Source organism: Globicephala melas, chromosome 4 (genome assembly GCF_963455315.2).
Source record: "Globicephala melas chromosome 4, mGloMel1.2, whole genome shotgun sequence".
Classification (NCBI taxonomy): Eukaryota; Metazoa; Chordata; class Mammalia; order Artiodactyla; family Delphinidae; genus Globicephala; species Globicephala melas.
The window spans coordinates 66275514-66299252 of NC_083317.1; the positions used below are offsets into that span (position 1 = coordinate 66275514).

Genomic DNA, 23739 nt, shown 5'->3' on the forward strand with positions numbered 1-23739 from the left:
TTATTATTATACTTTAATATGGAGCAAAATCAGGAGTGCAGAGACCTCCTAGAGAGAAGAATACATGTGAAAAGGAGTTGTTGAATAAGGCAGCAAATTACAGTTTTCGTAAAACAGGTTTATATATTAACAAAGACTGGGGCAAAGGCAATTACACGAGCAAAAAAGATGGGTAAAAAAAGTAGTGATGAACAATTATGCATATACACACCCCCCCAATTTTGGATTATGAAATCCAAGAATCCTAGTCCATAATTCATGTAAATGTGTTGCTGTGGAAGTTATTTTTACTTCTCTCCATAAATACATTGTTGACACAAAGAATAATATTCTTAGTTTACGGATTATAGTTAAGGGACATTTTAGGAGTTGATCTTTCCTTCAAAAATAAAAATAAAAACTGAAGAGGCTGTAAATCTCTCTTACTGCGCTTGTGCAGGTCTTAGATTTTACCTTACCTATTTCCAAACAGAAAACAGTAAGAGGGTGCAGACAGCTGTAACCTAAAGAGTGAAGGATTTAGTGAGCTGTCAATTTCTCGCATAATTCTTCTTTTCTGGTACTGCTGTTCTCTATGTATTATTAATCTATTTATATTTAACTCCAGCTATTAGTCCGCCTCTTCCAGCCACTGAGCCATTTGCAAAGGAGAGGAGAGAGAGACAACGGTTGCTATTATTAGGCATCCTTTTGTGTGATGAAGGTGGAGGCAGTTAAATAACACCATTTTGCTTCTTTGAAAATGACAGAGAGTGTTTGGGGTGGACAACTCAGGGCGGGTTAACATAACCTTTCCCCTCAGAAGGTAAAACAATAGAGATACATTTTTGAAGGAGATACATTTTTGAAGTACTTAATTAAGCCTTCAGCAAGGAGTGTGGGAAAATTACAGACCCATAAAAACCCTCCAGTTCTGGGCAAGAGTAAATTTTCTCTGCAGCATTCTGTCGCTGCTCATTTACTGCATCATTTTGACATCTCGTATTTCCACAAGGCTTTTATATAATCTATAAACAGGGACAGAAAGGTGAGGAACAGAGAGAATGGGGACAAAGTTTGGACTTCCCACGCTGTTACTTCCTTTCAGTTTTCCATTAAAGGGTGAGGCTGAAGGGTGGCATTTTAAGATGATTTCGTTAAAAGCCTGAGACATTAATAACTGACACAGCAAGAAGAAAGCTGTGAAAAACTGCCACTGCTTGCTTACTCTTCAAAGGATGAGTGTAATTCAGTCATAATGTAAGCTCTTTAATGTTCCTCCCCCAAACCTTTTTCGATCAGGAAAGCCTGGAATCTGTAGGCAAGAAAGATAATTATATTAGGACTCAAGCAGGCAGAGTTCAAATGCTAATAGCCTTTAAAATGTTCTCCTTATTTTCTGTTTCTGTATGTTGGGCTGTTGTTCTTTAAAGAACTATCTTTCTGCGGTTTTACTCCGAAAACCACAGCAGATTAAATAATAAAAATAAATTCTACCAAAATGAAAAACATTTGCCAAGCAATTGGTGATAGTGCCATCTAAAGCAGACAGGATGGCGGTGAATCTCATAATATTCACCTATTGGACTTTTATATGAATTATTTGCATTGTGATAGACTCTGGATATATGCCTTTGGAGTCTCAAGCAATTCTATTATTTTATAATGTAACCTTATCTCTGGATTCTTTTTGTTTCTTAGACTCTTATTTTCCCTTGATCTGATTTTTTCTTTTGTATTTAACAGGACAGAAGAAAGTCAGTTGCTTGGGCCTACAAAGGACTCCCCCGACCCCAAGTTTTAAAAAAAATTTCAAAAGCAAATTTGGAAATAAATTTCAAATAAGTCAAACCTCTCTCCAATTTCAAGAAATCATTTTATCAAGAAAAGATAGATACAGACCTGATTACCATCTCTTAAAAAGTATCTCTTCTCTATGACCTGTGAAAAACAAATAAAGATTTTAAGGGCTTAGCACATATACCTTGAAAAGGTAGTAACTGCAATGGCCACTAATGGCACTAAAAGGTATATACCCAAATTAAGAGTCTTTTCAACAGCACAGACATCTAATACAATGAGTTAAATCTGGTGCTAATGAGATCAGGATTGTGGAAGTATTTTTATAAAAGCCTGCCTCTTGTTCCAAAAAGCATTAATGATAGGTCAAAAAATACATGAACAACAAAAAAGACTAAATAACCAGAGAGTGACATGACATCCCATGCAATTCCTAGTGTATGGCTGCAAATTTGACTCAAAGTTCCCTAGCAGTCGGCCCCAAAAGGTACCAAACAGAATCCATAAGATAAAAGCAAAGCACTTTTGCTACTACAATAGCATACCTATTCCTTAAAGAGGAGTCTGTCTATATAATGTAGTAAACTACCACATTCCTCTAGTAAACACAGTTGTAAATTCTGTCAGTCCTTAATGGAGACAGATGACAACATCAAAAGCAGTCAATTAACTTCTTTTCCGACTTAATCTGCACCCTTAATTCAGCAGTTTCGGAATTGTCTGTATTTGGTCAGTAGGAGAAATAAGGTAAAGCAGTGGATGTATCTGTACAAATCCATCACCACTACTGAAAAGAAGCCTTCAAAATATGTGCCCTAACATAATGAGTTTAAGAGCACCATATTTTCACAGGATGAGAAACATTTTTTTGAATTTTATTTTATTTATTTTTTATACAGCAGGTTTTTATTAGCTATCTATTTTATACATATTAGTGTATACATGTTAATCAAAATCTCCCAATTCATCCCCCCCAACCCTCCCCCCACCCCCCGCCACTTTCCCCCCTTGGTGTCCATACATTTGTTCTCTACATTCACATGATGAAAAACATTTAAAAAAAAAAAGAACTCTGTTTAACACTTGAGAAACTGCAATGGTGACAGAGGCAGTATTATTTTCTTTACACAGAGCTTTACATGTGATTAAGAAAAGTTCAGCAGATTAGAATACAGATTATCTGGAGATTAACTCTAAGACATTAGAATCTAGAATTATGAGGCTAGGAACTTCCTCAGAATAAAGCAGAGCATCTTCTTCCAGGCCTGCAGCAGCTTGCTCTCATTGGCCTGACAGCCATATCATCTGGATTCATTTTATCTTCGAGACTATGGATGGGTTACTTTTAGTCACAAGAGACTCAGGGTAAGGTTGCACTCACTGGCCTCAAAGGTAGAAAAGCTGGTTCATGATTAGTACCCATCTAAAATACCTGACACCACAAAAACTGTGACAGGACTGATTTTCCTTCCTCTCTCCAGGGTAGGACAGGAAAATTCTATTACTCTGGAGTGGTTAGGAATTACTATTAGCGAAGGGAGTGTGGAAGAGGATTAGATTCCCTCTTGGAAAAGAAATCTTTAATTAATTAATTAATTTAATTTTTGAGTCTTTGTTGCTGCACGCGGGCTTTCTCTAGTTGCAGCGAGTGGGGTCTAGTCTTCGTTGCACTGCATGGACTTCTCATTGCAGTGGCTTCTCTTGTTGCAGAGCATGGGCTCTAGGCACATGAGCTTCAGTAGTTGCAGCACGTGGGCTCAACTACGTGGCAGTTGTGGCTCATGGGCTTAGTTGTTCTGCAGCCTGTGGGATCTTCCCAGACCAGGGCTCAAACTCGTGTCCCCTACATTGGCAGGTGGATTCTTAACCACTGCGCCACCAGCGAAGTCCCTTGGAAAAGAAATCTTTACACTAAATTCTGGAAGATATGATGTAAAGTCATATCTTAGCTGCCAAGTCCCTTGCTTTCAGGCAACCACCTCAGTCTGGAGGTCTGGCCCACCTCTTTTTTTTTTTTTTTTAAATTAATTAATTATTTTTTGGCCGCATTGGGCCTTCGTTGCTGCACGCAGGCTTTCTCTAGTTGCGGCAAGCGGGGGTTACTCTTTGTTGCAGTGCGTGGTCTTCTCATTGCGGTGGCTTCTCTTGTTGTGGAGCACAGGCTCTAGGCGTGCTGGCTACAATAGCTGTGGCGCGTGGGCTCAGGAGTTGTGGCTCGTGGGCAGTAGAGTGCAGGCTCAGTAGTTGTGGTGCACGGGCTTAGTTGCTCCGTGGCATGTGGGATCCTCCAGGAACAGGGAACCCATGTCCCCTGCCTTGGCAGGTGGATTCTTAACCACTGCGCCACCAGGGAAGTCCTGGCCAACCTCTTAATTCACCTGACTTTGTTTGTGATTTAGGAAACCAAGAGAGAAGTTGCTTTTCAATTTTGCTCATAATTCCCTGCCCTCAACTTGCGATGTCCTTCTCTTATCAAACCATTTTTTAAAAAAATTATTTATTTATTTATTTGGCTGCATCGGCTCTTAGTTGCCAGCACGCGGGATCTTCGCTGTGGCATGTGGGATCTAGTTCCCTGACCAGGGATCGAACCTGGGCTCCCTGCATTGGGAGTGCAGAGTCTTAACCACTGGACCACCAGGGAAGTCTCCTCTTATCAAAACTTGCTCTCTTCTTAAAACCAACCAAGTTCCCTCTAATTTTTTTTTTTAAGTAGTCTTGCCTGACAACTTGGGTCACACTGATCTATAACCCATTGTTTCTCTAGGATATAACTTATTACATTTTATTTTATTTATTTATTTATTGCGGTACGCGGGCCTCTCACTGTTGTGGCCTCTCCCGTTGCGGAGTACAGGCTCCGGATGCGCAGGCTCAGCGGCCATGGCTCACGGGCCTAGCCACTTCGCGGCATGTGGGATCTTCCCAGACTGGAGCACAAACCCGTGTCCCCTGCATCGGCAGGCGGACTCTCAACCACTGCACCACCAGGGGAGCCCACATTTTACTTTTTTAATTTTAAAATTAATAAATTATTTAAAATTTAAACAATATATTGTGGGATCTTTCCATGTCAGACACAGATCTATATGATGCTGCTCCTAGGGGACATAGATAGTGGCCACGGATCTAAACAAATGGAAGTTCTTACGTTTTAAGTTTGAAAACAATGTGGAGAGAAAATTTGGTGCCTTGCAGTGCTTCCAACCATTTTTTCATGTCATGACACATTTAGAAAATGCTAATATTTATACATTAGCAAACGTACAAATGGAGTAAATGGAAGAGCCAGGCCAGGGGCTCTGGCTGCTCTGAGAACTGAGGGGATCACTATCTCAGTGCACCTGTACCCTTTTGGCCACACACCAGTTGGGAAGTTCTGCAATAAAGCACAAATTTCCCAGTGGCCTAATATTAAACAGGGACGGAGTGTGGGCCTCATCTTATGCTGACCTATTGGACAAAAAAGCCAAATATTAGATTTCTAAATAGTTAAAAGAAAAATGATTCATAAAGAAGAGCTATGAGGAGGGAAATTTTTTTCTTGGGAGACTACTTGTAAAAGGAAATATAAGACAGAAATTAATCTTTTTTCAATAATAATACAGAAATACATCCTATTTTACTTTACTACACAATGTCAACATTGGGTAAACAATTTAACTTGGTCAATATTGTATGCAATGCAGCTGTATGGCCTTGTGAAGGAAAGACAAACAGTGCTCTAATTTACCAGTATGTTGAAAATGCTGCATTTTCATTCCAGTTCTGGACAATAAGATGATGCTGGTAAGAGTGAATAACTGGAATGCAAAGGTTTCTGATAGGGAAAATTAGGGAATCAAGAAGATGACCTAGCCATAAAAGTAACAGTAACATTTATATGGAGAATATTAGTAGCTGGGAGAGCAAAAATAACTCAGGGCTTTAAGCAGAATGTCCTCAGTTTAGTGCCTTTTGTGGGGACTTGGGGGTGGTGAATAAGCACAAAAATGCTAGAAAATATGGAAACATAAATTGTTTTAAGGAGGGAATTAGGTATCTTAAAAAACCCCATTTGAATCCAGTAGCTTTCATCCTTTGCTTAGAGAACACTGGTGATAGAATAAACACGTCAGCAGGCATTGAGCAATTACACCAACAGATAAGAGATCAAAACAAATAGTATTCAGGCTGTGAAGTTTAGCATGAAGGAATAAAAGGACAAAGCATTCTACAAAGAATTTAAACTCTCATAATATATAAATTAAGTTTAAAAATAACTTAATTGAAGCCATTACCTTATCAAAAAACCTACTGAGCTTGACAGCATTGGAAGAACCTGCAGCTAAGTACCGTGGATTTGTGCAATCCTAGAAGATAAAACATAAGATCCACAATTAAACGTTAGGAAACATAAGCTCTTTGTGAGTCATTACTGTTCCTCTTGCACATTTCTATAGTAAAATATTAGGCATAATACTCTCATAAAATATTCAAATAATTTTCAAATTATGATGCACACAGCAAAGAGGAAAGTGCTAAAGGAAGGTGAGGCCACTTACTCTTTGTTATTTAGGCAATTTTAGAGGACACTGAACCACTGTATTCATCACCAAATAATTCATAAAGGAAGACAGGATTGTTAATGTCTTACTAACAACAAAACCAACATACTAATTAGGTGACCTGCCTACATTTACCTTCAAAAGCAGAAACAGAGCTATTAAAAATAAACTTTTTTTTTAAACATCTTTATTGGAGTATAATTGCTTTACAATGGTGTGTTAGTTTCTGCTATATAACAAAGTGAATCAGCTGTATGTATACACATATCCCCATATCCCCTCCCTCATGCACCTCCCTCCCACCCTCCCTGTCCCACCCCTCTAGGTGGTCACAAAGCACCTAGCTGATCTCCCTGTGCTATGCAGCTGCTTCCCACTAGCCATCTATTTTACATTTGGTAGTGTATACATGTCAATGCTACTACTCTCTCACTTCGTCCCAGCTTACCCTTCCCCCTCCCCATGTCCTCAAGTCCATTCTCTACATCTGCTTCTTTATTCCTGTCCTGCCCCTAGGTTCATCAGAACTATTTTTAATTTTTTTTTTAGATTCCATATATATGTGTTAGCATACGGTATTTATTTTTCTCTTTCTGACTTACTTCACTCTGTATGACAGACTCTAGGTCCATCCACCTCACTACAAATAACTCAATTTCGTTTCTTTTTATGGCTAAGTAATATTCCATTGTATATATGTGCCACGTCTTCTTTATCCATTCGTCTGTCGATGGACACCTAGGTTGCTTCCATGTCCTGGCTATTTTAAATAGTCCTGCAATGAAAATTGTAGTACATGGCTGTTTCTGAATTATGGTTTTCTCAGGGTATATGCCCAGTAGTGGGATTGCTGGGTCACATGGTAGTTCTGTTTTTAGTTTTTTAAGGAACCTCCATGCTGTTCTCCATAGTGGTTGTATCAATTTACATTCCCACCAACAGTGCAAGAGGGTTCCCTTTTCTCCACACCCTCTCCAGCATTTATTGTTTCTAGATTTTCTGATGATGGCCAGTCTCACCGTTGTGAGGTGATACCTCATTGTGGTCTTGATTTGCATTTCTCTAATGATTAGTGATGTTGAGCATCCTTTCACGTATTTGTTGGCAATCTGTATATCTTCTTTGGAGAAATGTCTATTTAGGTCTTCTGCCCATTTTTGGATTGGGTTGTTTGTTTTTCTGATATTGAGCTGCATGAGCTGCTTGTATATTTTGGAGATTAATCCTTTGTCAGTTGCTTCGTTTGCAAATATTTTCTCCCATTCTGAGGACAACACTTCATTTTTTAGTACTAGTTACTCACCAGTGCTCAACTAACTTAAGTACTATGAAGTTCTTAGGAATAGTAGGAAGCATGAAAATAAAGAGCAGGAGGAGCAAAAAACAAACAGAACGGTGGCCAGGGATTTCTCACTCACTGAATGCAAGGCACTACATCTCTTGGTAGGCCATAAAGATAATAATAAACAATAGATATATTTTTTGGTTAAAATAAACAATAGAAAAGTTTATTTTAAAATATCATTAAATATTATTTTTAATAATAAATAATAAACAACAGATATTTACTATTAGGATACAAATAGGAAAAAATGGGGCTCTGAAGAGACAAAAGAATCTGAAACATTATAATGAAGTGACTAGTACATTGCAATGATTAGTAAAGACCTTAAAACGTTTACTATCCCTTTCCTGGAATTCCAATGTTGAATTGCCTTAGCTTGTCATCATTGACTTGCCAACTCAAGAGACCGAGTACTTTGATTTGTACCTCAAATGCCACCTAAGACCCAACCATGGGGATATCATATAGGCTCCTTTGCAAGGATAGTATCTATTTTTTCAGTTATAGATCATCTGTGTCCCTTGGGAAATCACTGAAGTTATTATTGTTGCATTTATTCTGATTGTAATCTCTAAGCCCACACGATTCCATTCCAGTGCATTTTGTAACAATCCCTATTTTACCAATATACAACATTCAAGGCTCACATTTTAAATTCTGACCAGAAGCTATACATTTTCCAAAACCACAAAAGAGAGACTACAACTTTTCAAAGATCATAGAGTAAAAGAAAAATCAGAGGTCTTTGAAGCCAGCAGGCTCTGAATCTGAGTATCTATCCCAACATCTCTAGATTGTGTGACATTGGTTAGGCTACTAAACCTTTAAAGTTGAGCTTATTCATTTGTGAAATGGAGATAGCGATACTTAACCCATAGGATTTTTGTGAAAATTAAATGAGATAATGCATGTCTGACACATAGTTGGTACTGAAATATTAGTTTCCTTCTTTCTTCATCCCAAGAAAATGCCATCAGATTGAATTTTCAGACACAAAAGCACCTAACATAATAAAAGATAATTCTATGTATGGATTAAGCAGACTGAAATGTCATTGTGTAAACTGCTGTATTTGAAATCATGTTTGAACACATTTATACAGCAATTGAGGCATATAAAAGACAAACCTTAACTAGATCTGTATTAGATACGATTTACAAAACAGATATTGATCACATAATCATCAGATTGTCAAAAGACTTCAGAGATGACTCCAAATAGAGCTAAAGTACTAAATATAAAAATTAAATCAAACATCAAACAAACGGACAAAACCTCCCAAAAACTTATTTCTAAGCCTCCAGAATTTCAGGTTGACCAGGCTAGAGAAACCCTATGATTTTAGGAAGAGAGTTTTAGATCTGAAAGAACTATAACTATCTGCTATTGATCATGGTAGAGGGCAAAGCCTGAAAATTGATAGCTCTAAATGCTTGAGAAAGAAACATTAACTAGGGAAGATGCTTCAGAATGATCACTTTGAAGTAAACACATAACAGAGGAAAATTTGTGCTAGACACAAAAAAACCTAATAGGATTTAAAAAAATAAGTAATCTCCTCCCTGTTTATAATTTAAACAACTTGTCTTTTTTTTTCCAGGCACAAGAAAGCTTTGATTCTATCTTTGATGTATACAGTTATGTTAATCCTTACTTTTTAATAATTTTAAGTAAATTCATACAGTAACCAAAGATGCTAGCACTAACAGTGTTAAATTCGTTTTTACTCGAGACTTTATATTTACTTGCTGAGTCTTTTTGACTGTTACCTCTTTTTGAAACTCTTATCCAATTTTCCTCCTCATCTTTTCTTCCCTGCATCCTCAAGACCCTCTTGTTTCTGCTGTGTTCTTGAAGGTGTACACTGATAAAAGGCCATAAGTATGTTGTATGTGAATTCTGTGAAGACCATGTTTGCCACTTGAGTACCTTTACATTTTGTTAACAATTAAAGATCGCCCTGACTTTGCAAGTAAAATAGGAAAAGCACATATCTAGATGATTGTCACAGAAACCCACAGGCACTGGAAACAGATACATTCTAAAATACATTAAAAGTAAAATAGTATGTGTCTAGAATGTGTAAGCACTTAATAAATGCCAGCTACTTTTATTATTAAAAAAAAGTAATTGCTGGAACAAATTAAGCTATTCAGTGGTAAATTTCCCTTTGGAAACAATGTTCAAACAAAGTAACCTCAGTACTTCTTTGACAAGGATATTATATATTCTATGTAACAGGAATTCTCTGGAATATGATGGTCCAGTGTTGACTACCTGGGCATTTATGCTGAATATTCCATGGTGGCAGCTGAGAAAAATAAGGCATCTCCACTGCAAAGCAGAATGTAAAAAACAATGGAATGGCAGGCAGAAGCTGACTCAATTATGGGGGGTACAGGTGGAGTTGAACCAAGCCGCGTTCACCAATGCTGATTCACAGAGAAAGGGCATCAGAATCAGCTGAGTTATTAGTTAAAATTACTGAGTCCGGGGCTTCCCTAGTGGCACAGTGGTTGAGAGTCCGCCTACCAATGCAGGGGACACGGGTTCGTGCCCCAGTCCGGGAAGATCCCACATGCTGCGGAGTGGCTGGGCCCGTGAGCCATGGCCGCTGAGCCTGTGCGTCCGGAGCCTGTGCTCCGCAACGAGAGAGGCCACAACAGCGAGAGGCCCGCGTACCGCAAAAAAAAAAAAAAAAAAATACTGAGTCCTTCTGTCAAACCTTATGAATAAAAAGCACCAGCTGTGGGGCACTTATTCAAAAATTTTCACAAATACTATAATATTGAATACACAGTCAGGTTTGAGTAATTGGTGATCTAGATGATTTCTAACAATTCTTTCAGCTCTGAGATTCTAAATGTTAGGTGAAGGATAATTAAATGGAAAACAGGCTTAGTTGTAGAGCATGGGCTCTGGAGTCAGAGTGCCTGGTTTGACCGTGTAACCTTGGCCTAACTGCCCCTCTTTGCTTCTAGTCTTCGTTTTTAAAATGGAGGTATTTATAGTACCTACCTTATAGGATTGATGTGAAGACGATGCATGTGAGATAATGTACATAAAGTACTAGAACAGTGCTTGGCACTAATAAGTCCTTAATGAATGTTAGCCATTAGTGGTATTAAACTACCACCACCACGTCTGGAATGCCAGTGCGCAGATATGTTGCAGAAATCCTACTTGCGAACAATGACATATAAACCATGACTGAAGCTGCTGGCCAGGATCATTCTCTAGGCAACACTAACTACCTTATACGAGAACTTTTCTAGCCTTCTTAATGTTCAGTTCTAATTGAGCTAAATATCTCAGGAAGGGACTCAATCTATTGTATAAACTAATGCTTATACATTACTAACTATACATTAGTTTATATAAACTAATGCTTATGAAGCACTCCTAGTTTACAGTTTGTAATTTTCTCATTTATATACTTGTTTACCCTTTAAGGTAAATTCTGTAGTTTAAGAAGCTAAGAGGCTTTTCTAAAGCAAGAATAAAACAAAGTTTGAACATTCCAACAGGTCAGCATATAAGGAGGCTTTGCCCATCTCATAATCTATGTTGGTTCCAATCTTCATTACTTTTTGGACTAGAACCCAAATGCCTGATTTCAAATATAAAGCTTCCTCTGTGAGCATATAGAACTTTCAAAGTCTTTGGTTTTGCCTTTACCTGATAATAATACAAACATGCATTAGTAAAAAAATACACACCAAATTAATCTCTTCTGCATTGAAATCCTCAGCCAGGAAAGCAGTCCTAGTTAAAACTTCATGGCGCTTGGTTTCATGAATCTGATCCAGTTTAGTCCCTATTACCAACAGTGGGATTTGGTTATCAGCAAACTGCTCCCGGTCATAATCCCTGTGATAAATAATAATGAAGAGGTGAATAGAATTTACCTTTCTGATGTAGATGTGTAATATTTAAATGCAACTACTCACACTATTTTACAGATACTTCACTGACTCTTGCTCGCCCATTACCTATAAACTTACTTTTCTCCCACCTACTTGTTCATTTTTTCAATCAATCCTCGCCATCTTTCAAGTTCCAACTATTAATTTAACTACTCAAAATTTGTCCCATGGGTCTTTATAGACTACTTGAATAAACTGAGTGCCCACCAGGTATATGAAAGTAGGTTGACTTGACTTCTCCCAAAGCTCTGTCTTCTAAGGCTAACAGCTCAGGAATTTTTCTGGGTAGATGCAGAGAGTGGATTCAAACCTCTGTGGAGAGAAAATCCAGTACCCTAGCATGGCAGTCACGCCTTTTGCCAGAGGGGAAAATGTCAAGCTTCTGGGTACCTCCTGGGGTATGCATAAGCTTTACACCTACCATACTCATTTCTGTCTATGAATAGTAAAGAAAAATAGATCATTTTAGGAAAATCAGAAATAGGAATGCTGAAGGCCAGCATAAATCAACCATAGGTGATGCTACAGCCTGGGGAAAGATGGAGTCAACAAATGGAAAGGGAAAGAAACAATTGAAATGCAAAATGAATAGTAAAAGGAAAGAATTAAGTACCAAATAGTTGTTTGTCCTGACACGAGAGCTGTGGGAGACACAGAACAGGTAGTAAGAATCACTTAGGGTTAGTGGCCTTGGGTCACTGTCTTTCTATTACTGAAAGGAACATAGAGCCCAATGTTGTTCAATTAATATAAATTCTACTTACATATGAGAAATGAAAGAGATTTGGAGTTCTGACATATTATAAGCTCAGTTTATAACAGTCAGCAAAATCTGGTTGCGACACCTTATGACAGTAAATCAATATTGCATAACCCAATCAATACAAACCAGGTGAGCATAATTTTTTTCCTTCCTTTGACATCACTCTTCTTTCTCTTTGAATAATCTAAATTGTGTTTGTGTGTGCGCCTGCACACAAGAACTTACCAAATCTTTTTGCCCTTCACAATAACCTTACAGAGCCTCAGTTACTGTTCAGACTTGGAACAAAATTGTTTTGAATTATGTTACCTCCCATTTCATAAAAATACTATAATCCTAATTACTGCATCAAAGCCAACAATAGTTTGAGTTCAAGGCCTTTGATTCTTCTTACTAACATCAATGTTGACTTAGGAGACATGGTCCAAAACTGAAATTTGCTTTATTAGAGAATAAAGTTTTGAAAGTACCCTCCTTTAGGACTTTTTTCCCCTTATACTCTAACTCTGGCTTACATACAACTTTTTGTATATATTTTATCAAACATCATCTTTGATACACATATTTGTCACTTGCAGTCTTTCATAATCTCTTGCACATTAACATATATATTTATTGTATATATGTAACATAACATATATGTTGCACATAATATATGTATATTTACAATCTGTTCTCTTATTTCTCTTTTTAACTTTCCTTTTTCTCACTTTCTTTCATTAAATCTTATATCCAATTTGAAATTTGATCTCAAAATCCTTTTTTTCTTTTTAAATCATTAGGTAAAAAGCAAATGGGGAATTTTATCATGAATGGATAAGTCTGATAACACCTTAACATCACAAAGAGACAGATAACCAGGTATTGTATTATATGCTCTGTACCACTTAGGCAAAAACAAAAAACCTTGCATCTTTCAGGACACTATATTTAACTACCATTATGAAGAAGATTAGGATTCAGAGAAACAAATAATGTTGGAACAATTGGACATTCATATACAAAAATCGACCTCAACCAAACCCTCACACATTATAACTAACTCAAAACAGATCATAGATCTAAAAGTAAACCAAAACCTGTAAAACTTCTAGAAGAAACACAGGAGAAAATCTGCATGATCTGGGATTAGGCAAAGAGTTGTTATACATGATTCTAAAAACATAATACATAAAAGAGAAATTAGACTTCATCAAAATGAAAAACTATTGCTTTGTGAAAGATACTGTTAAGAGAATGAAAAGACAATCTACAGAGTGGGAGAAAATATTTGCAAATCAAACATTTTACAGAATGTTATTTTGGAGGGTACATTCCTGGGATTGCTATAGCATTTCAAACCAACTGTGAAGTAATCTGGGCTTACCCATTTGTTACCAAGACTCCAGTTGGCACCAAATCCCTGTTGAGAGCTTCCAATGACCAACGATACAAGTTTTGGGATGACTTCTTATTTGTTAAGTCATGGACTAAAATAATACCTAAAATAACCAAAGAAAATAATGTCAATATTGTAACAACTCCTCTTTATTTCACAATTGGCAAAACATTAGGTTGCTTACCGAATGCATTTTGGTACGACTAACAAACTCAGACACAATTATTTTTAAATTTCCTCTGTAAATTCTTGCAAATAATTATTTAAAAATAATTATCTAAAAGCTTTTCTTTGTCAGTTATATAACTTTTAAAAACTTCTACAAGGGCTGACAGATGTCATTAAACTTTTAGAATGTCTTCTTTTTTTCTTCATTCAACACTTAATGAGTGCCTATTCTGCCTGGTCCTAATTACAGAACTACTTCATCAATAAAAAGAATCAAAACTACTTCAAGTATATAGGAAATTATATTCATTCAAAAAGGTTATTTTTTTCCACACTATGCATCTGTCATAGACATCATACATACACATATTACTTACACTCATTAAAATATTTAATAATAAAAATTTATTAAAATGGTATTGATTTAATTTGATACAATTCCTATTCTTTAGCTGACAAGATGTTTTCTTGTAGATCACCTGAACCTAATCAACTCAAAAGTCTAATCATTTAGTTCTTCGGATTAATGGCTAGCTATGTAAGCTTGCTCTACCTGTAAGAGATCTAGTTAACAAAGCAAAAGAAATATGCCACTAGAAGGAGGTAGGAAAAGATAGTCAAGAAGTATGAATAGTAGAAAACAGATGGACTTTTAAGAGATTGAAAAATAGCAAAATGTAATAAGGTTTAGAAATACAATTAAACAGAATCAGTTAAGATCCTGGACAGAAAGGTAAAGCAGGTTATTACAATATGATATTGACAAAAAAGGAAAAGCTTTAATGCCTAGTGAAATTTAGGGTACCATCTTGTGATCAAGAGACAATAGGTTTTTAAACCCCCAACCCTTGCCTATATTACCCAGATTCTACTGTGAAGAGAGAATGTGAAACTGATGATTCTTCCATCTTCAAGATGTAAGATATGTAAATTTGAAAAAGAAGGGCATAAGAGTTAGAATTATTTGGCTCCTCTAGTTTTTACAGACATTGTGTAACTAAGGTGCTTGTGCAAATTATAGTTGACTAGTTCCAGTTAGCTCAGATAAATCTGTATCTCTCCTGGGATCTGGAAAAAATAGAGATCTGACACTTGCCCCCGTGTCCAACTGCATTCACTCTACTTTCCTCAATGAGGGGCTCTATTAGGCATTAAGGAAACATGAACAAGGATAGATTTTAAAAAAGGAATAAAGAGCTACCGTTAAAGAATATAGCTAACATTTATTCAGTATTTATGTGGTAAATATTGTGCTTTACGTCTGGCATCTAATTTGATTTTCAGAACAGTCCTATGAGGTAAGAATTATTATCTTCATTTTACACATGTGGAAACTGAGGCTCAGAGAGGTTGAGTAACTTACCCTAGATCACATGGTAAGTGGGGTAGCGGAATTTGAAATCAAGTATTCTGACAGTAAAAGATTAGAGGAAGACAGAATAAAGTCACTTCAGGGCAAAGGGAGTGGAAGATACTTTCTCCTCTCCTTATTTCCTAGGTATAAATACCACAAAACTATGGGTGGGTTTGGTTGGGAGAGTGAAAAGATTACAAAGGCCTAAATGAGCTATTAGATGCACAGGGAGGAGTTTATTTTTTGAGGATCTCTATTTAAGGCTTTTGAGCTTTTAAGGGCATTGAGCACCTTTTTCCTTATTTTCCTTCTTTCATTTGGGCTGAGAGTTCCTGCTTTGTAGATTACGAGCTAGAAGGGATGGGACACAGTGAGGCCCAAAGGAAAGAAGTCAGGGTGATAGCTGCTCAGAATATGTTCTAAATCTTTAAAAATAGAGAGGTAGAGACACTTTACAGGTTTCCTTTGGGGATTACCAGCCTCATTCATCACAGTGGGAAGAGGTAGGGTATTGAGGGAAGGAAGTTATTGCTAAGAATAGACTGTATTTGAATGGAGTGATCCTTATGCTCTGTTTCTTAGAAAACTAAGGATGGTAGATGGAGTAAAGAACCTTGAACGCTTCTACCAAGAGAAATGTTCCAGAGGTAGGCTCGAAGAACACAGAAACTGATTTTCTTTCTTTTTCATTGAAGTATAGTTGATTTACAATATTGTGTTAGTTTCAGGTGTACAGCAAAGTGCTTCAGATATATATATATATATATATATATATATTCAGATTCTTTTCCATTATAGGTTATTACAATATATTGAATATAGTTCCCTGTGCTATACAGTAGGACCTTATTGTTTATCTATCTTATATATAGTAGTTTGTATCTGCTAATCCCAAACTCCTAATTTATCCCTCCCTCCCTTTCCCCTTTGGTAACCATAATTTTGTTTTCTCTGTCTGTGAGTCCCTATTAAGATTGCTCTTAATAGGGAGTTGTTTTTTTTTTTTTTTTTTTAAGAAACAGGAATATCTCTCAGTCTTACTTGTAAAACTAACATAGGATATATGAAATTACTTCAATAATATTTAAGGAAGACACAAATCACTAATGGAGAGTAGGTATAGAAAAGATAACCAGATAAATATGGATTTAGATGGATTTCTTCAGTACTTACTAAGCTTACAACTCAGAATTCCATAAAGTTTCTAGGATCTGAATGGTCTTTATTATTTATTTATAATTTTTATCCTAACTCTTTGTCAAAAAGATCTAAACAGGAAAAGTGTTATTTATCCAAACTTTTCTTTGCCAAATCGGATTGATATCAACTTTGACAAGTCATTTGACTGATATAATCCAAGTTTATCACTTGATCCTAGATCTAAACCAGGCTTCATTTCTTTCTCTCCTGCTCTTTAGCAAGTCACCTAATACTATACCAGTCTTATCTTACTGTTTTTTCATTTATATACATTCTATTAATATATGCCATTATCATGTACTTTATCATGTATCATTATGATGTCATATATTAATGTCACCATCTTAAACTGTGTTTTGTTTCATTTATGAATATTTTGTTTCTTCAATTAGATTGTGACACTTTCAGATAGAATTCCGAGCTAAATGCGACATAGGTCTGAACTAACATGACTCATCCTGTATTCTACAGTACGCATCCAATGACAAGAGCCTTCTCTACTTTTTTGAAGTATCTACAACACCTTATGATATGGGATAAGATATTGAAAGAGGAATATAAGTAATGAAGATGGTACTGAATAATTACAATGCTTACTTAATATAGAATGAGATCTAAGCATAGTATAAATGAAGGCCAATTAATAGCTAAGCATCTACCAGAAAGGAAGGGGTAAGATACTAAATCTTTTGGTACATCAATCAAAGAGAAGTTGAAATTATATTTCACAGTAAAAAAAAAAAAGGTAAAAAATGAATTAAAGAGAAGATAAAAAAATTCTATAGGTAAATCACAGGTGTCAGTAGTTTAGTTCCTGGACACAGAGTAGGCACTCTATGAACTGCAATTATGTCCTATTACACACCTCTACCTGGAAGTCTGCTCCAGGTGTTTGTATATCTATAACTGGATGAAATTTCTGCACCCCTAAAAACATCCTTAGGCAGCTTTTATAATTACACAGGACTCTAAGGAGCAGATGAAAAAAAATCTCAGTATCTCTGGGACATCTGGCTTAGATCATGGGACTCCTAATGGTATATACTCAGTTGACTGAAGAAACAGCACTCCCAGGGGACAGTGTTTTGGAAGGTTCCATGTTTTATGTCGAGTACCCAAACTATCTCTCAATATTTAGTTTATGACAATAATATAAATAGAAACACTTAGACAAAGCAAATATCTAATGTTCTGAAATACATAGTTAGAATCTAAAAAACATGAACTGGAATGTGATATGCAGATTTAAATTAAGAGTTGGGGGTATCTTAGATCTTTCTTAAATTAAGATGAGTCCAGCATTCCTCATCAGATGATCTGAGACCATTAATATATGGTAAAAATAAAAAATGTTTTACCATTTACAGAGTTGTAGAATACTGCTCTTGTGCTTTTCACACTGCTGGCACTGCCCACAGAGCCTCCAACATCCCAAAATTCTATATAGTAGGTCTTCTCTTCTGGGGTTCCTTCTTTGTAGTCATGAACCTAACAAATCAATCCATCAAAATAATTATTATAGCCACTAAGAAAACTCATAAACACCCTCATTCCAGTTTAAAGCACTGAACATTCCATATCAGCAGCTTACCCTCTGACTCTCTAATCACCACCTCCTATCTTTACAGCTTCCTCTCTCTAACACTCCAACTCTAATAATAATCTTTGACCCCAAAGGTCCCTATAGTTCATGGATCCTAACACCTTCCAAAGTCCCCCCTTCCACTTCCAAACCTTCACTTCCTTCCTAACTAAGCATAAATTCTGCTATTCGTCATTTTAATCTCTCCTTTACTCTTCCCTCACATAGTATTCATTAGACAAAACTCCAGCCCTGATTATATCCACCTTTTCCTGTATTCCATGTCTGCAACCCAGCTAGCGAGTGTAATGTTCAGAAAAATATACATTCAAGCTAACTGGATTCATTTTAAATTCAAGTCTACCTTTGGAGCTCTCTGTCAATCAGTTCCATAGTCTATTTCCTCTTTTCCTCCCCTAGGTAACTATTTCACACTTACCCCTATTTTTCAAACTTCCAATCTCTCTTCCTTGTCCTCAGGCACAGCTAATAATCTTGCTTCCAGAGACAGAAGCAATCAGAAGAGAACTCTACAACCTGCTCTTCACTTATCTATCCACTCCCTGTATCTGTACCCATATAATCTGCTTTCCTTGCAGCTATTATAGATAAACTGTCTGTGTCTCTAAGGTCAAATCCCCTTCTTATGCATAAAATCCCATCCCTTCTTTCTTATCAAAGAGGTAGCTCTATCAATTCTCCCTTTCATCATCAAATTATCCCTCTCTGTTGGATTAATTCCCACCAGCGAACAACCATGCCATAATTTTTCCCATCTTAAAATAACCTTCTCTTAGGCTTCCCTAGTGGCACAGTGGTTGAGAGTCCGCCTGCCGATGCAGGGGACACGGGTTCGTGCCCTGGTCCGGGAAGATCCCACATGCCGCGGAGCGGCTGGGCCCGTGAGCCATGGCCGCTGAGCCTGTGCGTCCGGAGCCTGTGCTCCGCAACGGGAGAGGCCACAACAGTGAGAGGCCACAACAGTGAGAGGCCAGCGTACCGCAAAAAAAAAATAAAAAAATAACCTTCTCTTGACCTCATGTCTTCCTCTAGCTGCCAAACCACTTCTCTATGCCTTTTTACGGCAAAAGCCCTCCAAAGAGTTGTCTCTTCTCAACTGTCTCTGATTCTTTTCCTTATATTCTCTTTTGAACTCATTCCTGTCACACCTTTTGTCCCAGTCACCCCACTGAAATATTCCTTATCAAGGTCATTAATGGCTTCCACACTGCTAAATCCAACAATCAATGAATAGTTTCCATCTTACTCTATCATCTGATAAAACTAATCACTCCTCTTTTAATACTTTCTTCACTTAACTTACAGGAATATCATACTATTCCGCTTTTCTTCCCACCTCACTGGCTAAGCCTTTTCAGTCTCCATTTGGGTTGTCCTCATCTCTCTACCCTCTTAATTGTTAGAGTGTTCCAAGGTTTAGTTCTTGGATATCTCGCAACACTTGCTCTTTTGACAATTTCATCTACTCTTATGATTTAAAATGTCATAAATACGTTGATGAATTCCAAATTTATATACATCCTGGAGCAGTCCCTTGAACCTCAGACTACCATATCACCTAACTACAATTTGGATGTCTAACAGGCACCTCAAATTTAACATATTTAAAAATAATAACCCAATCTTCCTCCCAAACCCATTCTTCTCCCAGTTTTCTCTGATCCAGTAAAAGGCAATTCTAGCCTTCTAGTTAGTTGAAGGGCCAAAAACTTAAGCATTAACTTAACTCTTAACTTAAAACTTAACTCCTCTCATACTGCATATCTGATTTGTCAGCAAATTCTGTTGCTTTTGCCTTAAAAAAAAATCCAAAACCTGTTCATTTCAAACCATCTCAACTATTACCACCCTCAAAGCCTCTATCTATCTCTTTGCCTGAATTAATGTAATCATCCCCTAACTGATTTCCCCACTAGAGCCTCACCGACTCACTTTCCCACCACCCTCCATTTGTTCTCCAAATAGTAGCTAGAGTGATCATTTTAAAATGAAAGTTAGATCATATCCTCCTTCAATTCAAAACTCTCCAATGACTTTCTTACTCAGAGTAAACTCCAAAATCTCTCTCTTTCTCATGGTCTAGACTCTATAAGAATTTACTGCTTATATTTCAGAAACGAAATCTGATATATGGCAACCTTATCTATTAGAATATAGACAAGAGCCAGATTATAATACGGTGGTTCAGGGGTGTACATCAGAATCTTTCAAGGTTTTTTTTTTAGAAATATACATGCCAACAAAAGCAAAAAATAAACAAGTGGGACTACATCAAATAAAACAGCTTCTACACAGCAAAGGAAACGAGCAACAAAGTGAAAAGGCATCCTATGGAATGGGATAAAATATTTGCAAATCATACATCTGATAAAGGGTTAATATCCAAAATATATAAAGAAATAATACAATTCAATAGCAAAAAACCCAATTTAAAAATTGGGCAGAGGAACTGAATAGACATTTTTTCAAAGAAGACAAATGGTCAACAAATACCTGAAATGGTGCTCAATATCACTAATCAGAAGGGAAATGAATATCAAAAGTGTGAGATAGCACCTCACACCTCTTAATATGGCTGTTATCAAAAAGACAAGAGATAACAAGTGTTGGTAAGCATGTGGAGAAAAGGGAACCCTTGTACACTACTGGTGGGAATGTAAATTGGTTCAGCCACCATGGAAACAGAATGAAGGTTCCTCAAAAAGTTAAAAATAGAACTACCATATGATCCAGCAAGCCCACTTCTGGGTATATATCCAAAGGAAATGAAAACAGGATACTGAAGAGATATCTGCACTCCCATGTTCTGTGCACAACAGTCAAGATATGAAGACAATTCAAGTGTCTGTCAATGGATGAAGGAATAGAGAAGATGTGATATACAGCCATGAGATGGAATATTATCCCATTATTCAGCCATGGGGCTGGGGTGGGGGGGCGGTGGGGAAATCCTGCCATTTGAGACAACATGATTGGATCTTGAGGGAATTATGCTAAGTGAAACAAGCCACTCAGAGAAAAAAAAAAACAACTGCATGCTATCACCTATATGTAGAATCTAAATAAAAAGTTAAACTCATAGAAACAGAAAATAGAAAAGTGGTTGACAGGGGTTGCAGGGGTGGGGGAAATAGGGAGAAATTGGTATAAAGGTACAAATTTTCATCTCTAAAATGAATAAGGTCTGAGGACCTAATGTATGATATGGTGACTGTAGTTGATAACACTCTGTAGTATAACCGAAACATGCTAATAGAACTTAAATGTTCTCACCAAATAAATAATAAATAAACATGTGAGGTGATGGATGTGCTAATTAACTGGATGGGAGGAATCCTTTCACAATGTGTAAGAATATAGTAAATCATCACAATATACACTTTAAATATCTTACAACTTTTTTTGTCAATTATATCTCAATAAAGCTGGAAAAAAAGTCCTTAAAAAAAAAGAAATATACATGTCAGACTTACTGAATCCGTAACTTTGGGGTCCAGTCCTTGGCATGCATAATTTGAACAATTCTCCAAATGATTTTGCTGTAACCTCTAGTTAAGAATTACTCATTTTATACAATGGAACTCTTTTGGTATCAGGAAGCCTAGACTATATTCATTGATTGCTACTAATTATCCCTGATATCTTTGAGTCTCAGTTTCTTTGCTTACAAAACGAAGAAGTTATATTCTGTATATCAAATGGCTCTGAAATAACAGAAAGCAAGATAGCTGAATAGTTAAAATAGATGTCATAAAATGCATATATCAATATGTTTAACAGAATGCTTCATACTTTTTACTTATTCACATTTTTTTTGGGTCCAAATCATTTTGTCCAAGGAAAACTTTAAGTAAATAAGATATTCTACAGATAGCCACATTGACGTTAAGATAAGACAATTAGCAGACTGGCAACAAAGAGGATAGGACACAAAAATGACAACAGCAAAATCACAGCAGTTGGGGACCATTGTGGATAATAGAAAGTAATCTTGTATACTGTGATAAAAGGTATCACTATTTTGCTATAAGGCATAAATAACTGATAATATGTGAAAATGTTAAGTCATCAATAAAAAGGTTAAACTACATGAATTCTGTTTATGAAAGCAAGGAAATTTATAATATCAAGATTTCTAAGCAAAACCACTGAAACGAACAATACAAGGTATTATAAGGAGTCAGTTACCTGGTATCAAAAAGCTCAACTACTTTAGTGAAGCTTTGTTGATCCTGCCACCCTCCCTGGCTCCAAAACCAATCAGGGCCAGTTAGGTACTCTTCTTATTTGCTCCCATAACATCCTGCACAGTTCTATCATTTCACTAACCACACTGTCTTATTTATCTGCTGATATCTCTTCTATTAGACTCTGAGCTTAAGAGCATGTACCATATTATTCATCTTGGTAGGCCTACAACATAGCATAATACCTGGCACATATTAGATGCTTTGATATGTTTAGTTAAATCAAGGAATAAATTCAGGATATATCATCCCCTAAGGTTTTATTATACTCAGTTTATTATTTTATTGAATTCCAGTGCTTCTCAGGTACAGTTATAAGAACAAATTAAATCAGAACCAATAGGAAGGCTTATTTTAAAAAATACAGATTCTTGGACAACTCTTGAAGCTTCTGGGGTGAGGCTCAAGGATCTGTATTTTAAAGAAAGCTCTCTAGGAGATTCTCATACATAATTAAGCTGGGCAACAATTTAAGTACATCATTTTTTTTCTCTAAAGTTATTTCAAATGTCTAATGTTTACAGACTGTAAACAGACTGTAACTCCTTCCAGAATAGCCACTATGTAATACAACTTCCAGGTAGCATGCCCTCTTAGCCTTGCAATGTATCAAGTCTATTAGCCAGCTCCCTTTTGGCTACACACGCTCCCAAGCCAGATTCACCCACTCATCTGTACTCTTCACCACAAAATACCTTCCTTAATTAAATCTTTTCATGTTTCCTTCCAGAATTAGAAGAGAAGGTACCCTTCTTTCTTTCCAAACTGGTGAATTAAACTAAGTTTTACTTAATTCAAATGTAATGAGTCCTAAGAATTTTAACCGTGGCTTGTAGCTCGTAGCTATGACATAATATCTTTTATATGGGTGAGTGATCTCCAAGGGAAAGCCTGACATTTTAACAAGTATTGCTCTTGACACAATAAGTGGTCCGTCGGTGCTATACTAAGAGCCCAACATGATGGGGGGTAATGCCAAACTATAAGAAATGTGTTTTATATTTAAATCAGGTCATCAAGGAACGAATATTTAAAGTCATTACAGACTTTACAGCTATATAAAGAAGGATTTTTCTCAACAGGTAGCAAGAGTATGTGCTGATCATCAAATGGGAAAAGGAACTATACTGTAACTTTGGTACTTCTCATTTACTCACCTCTTAACTTTTTATTGGAAATCAAATCAAGACTAAGTATAAAAGGTTTTGTCTCATTTGAAGAGTTTATTCATTGTGTGTAATTTTTAAAAAGGAGAAACAAATTTAGTAAAGAAAATGATACACATCAGGAAAGAGCAGTGGATGTAGATATTCTCTAGTAAGTTTGGTTTAGTATGTGTGCCTGTAGAACTATTATTAAAGAGAGTTAGGAAGGTAGGAGGTCTTAGGAGAGAGTTGGGAGAAAAGACAGAAGGATAGAAAAAAGTCAA

The 23739-nt window shown here is 36.5% G+C and overlaps 1 protein-coding gene and 1 non-coding gene across 2 annotated transcripts in view; both read right to left on the reverse strand.

Moving 5' to 3' along the window:
- RABL3 (RAB, member of RAS oncogene family like 3) overlaps window positions 1–23739 on the reverse strand; it is a 38772-nt gene continuing 15033 nt past the window's right edge. The window contains exons 3-8 of the mRNA XM_030857742.2: window positions 17819–17948; window positions 13727–13841; window positions 11391–11541; window positions 6060–6131; window positions 1882–1920; window positions 1–1294 (exon numbers count right to left, since the gene is read on the reverse strand). Of these exons, the coding sequence (XP_030713602.1) occupies window positions 1229–1294; window positions 1882–1920; window positions 6060–6131; window positions 11391–11541; window positions 13727–13841; window positions 17819–17948 (573 nt within the window). The 3' untranslated portion in view covers window positions 1–1228. The remainder of the gene's footprint in view (window positions 1295–1881; window positions 1921–6059; window positions 6132–11390; window positions 11542–13726; window positions 13842–17818; window positions 17949–23739) is intronic.
- On the reverse strand, window positions 4351–4423 carry TRNAG-CCC (transfer RNA glycine (anticodon CCC)). The gene has a single exon. It is a non-coding gene; the product is annotated as a tRNA-Gly (tRNA).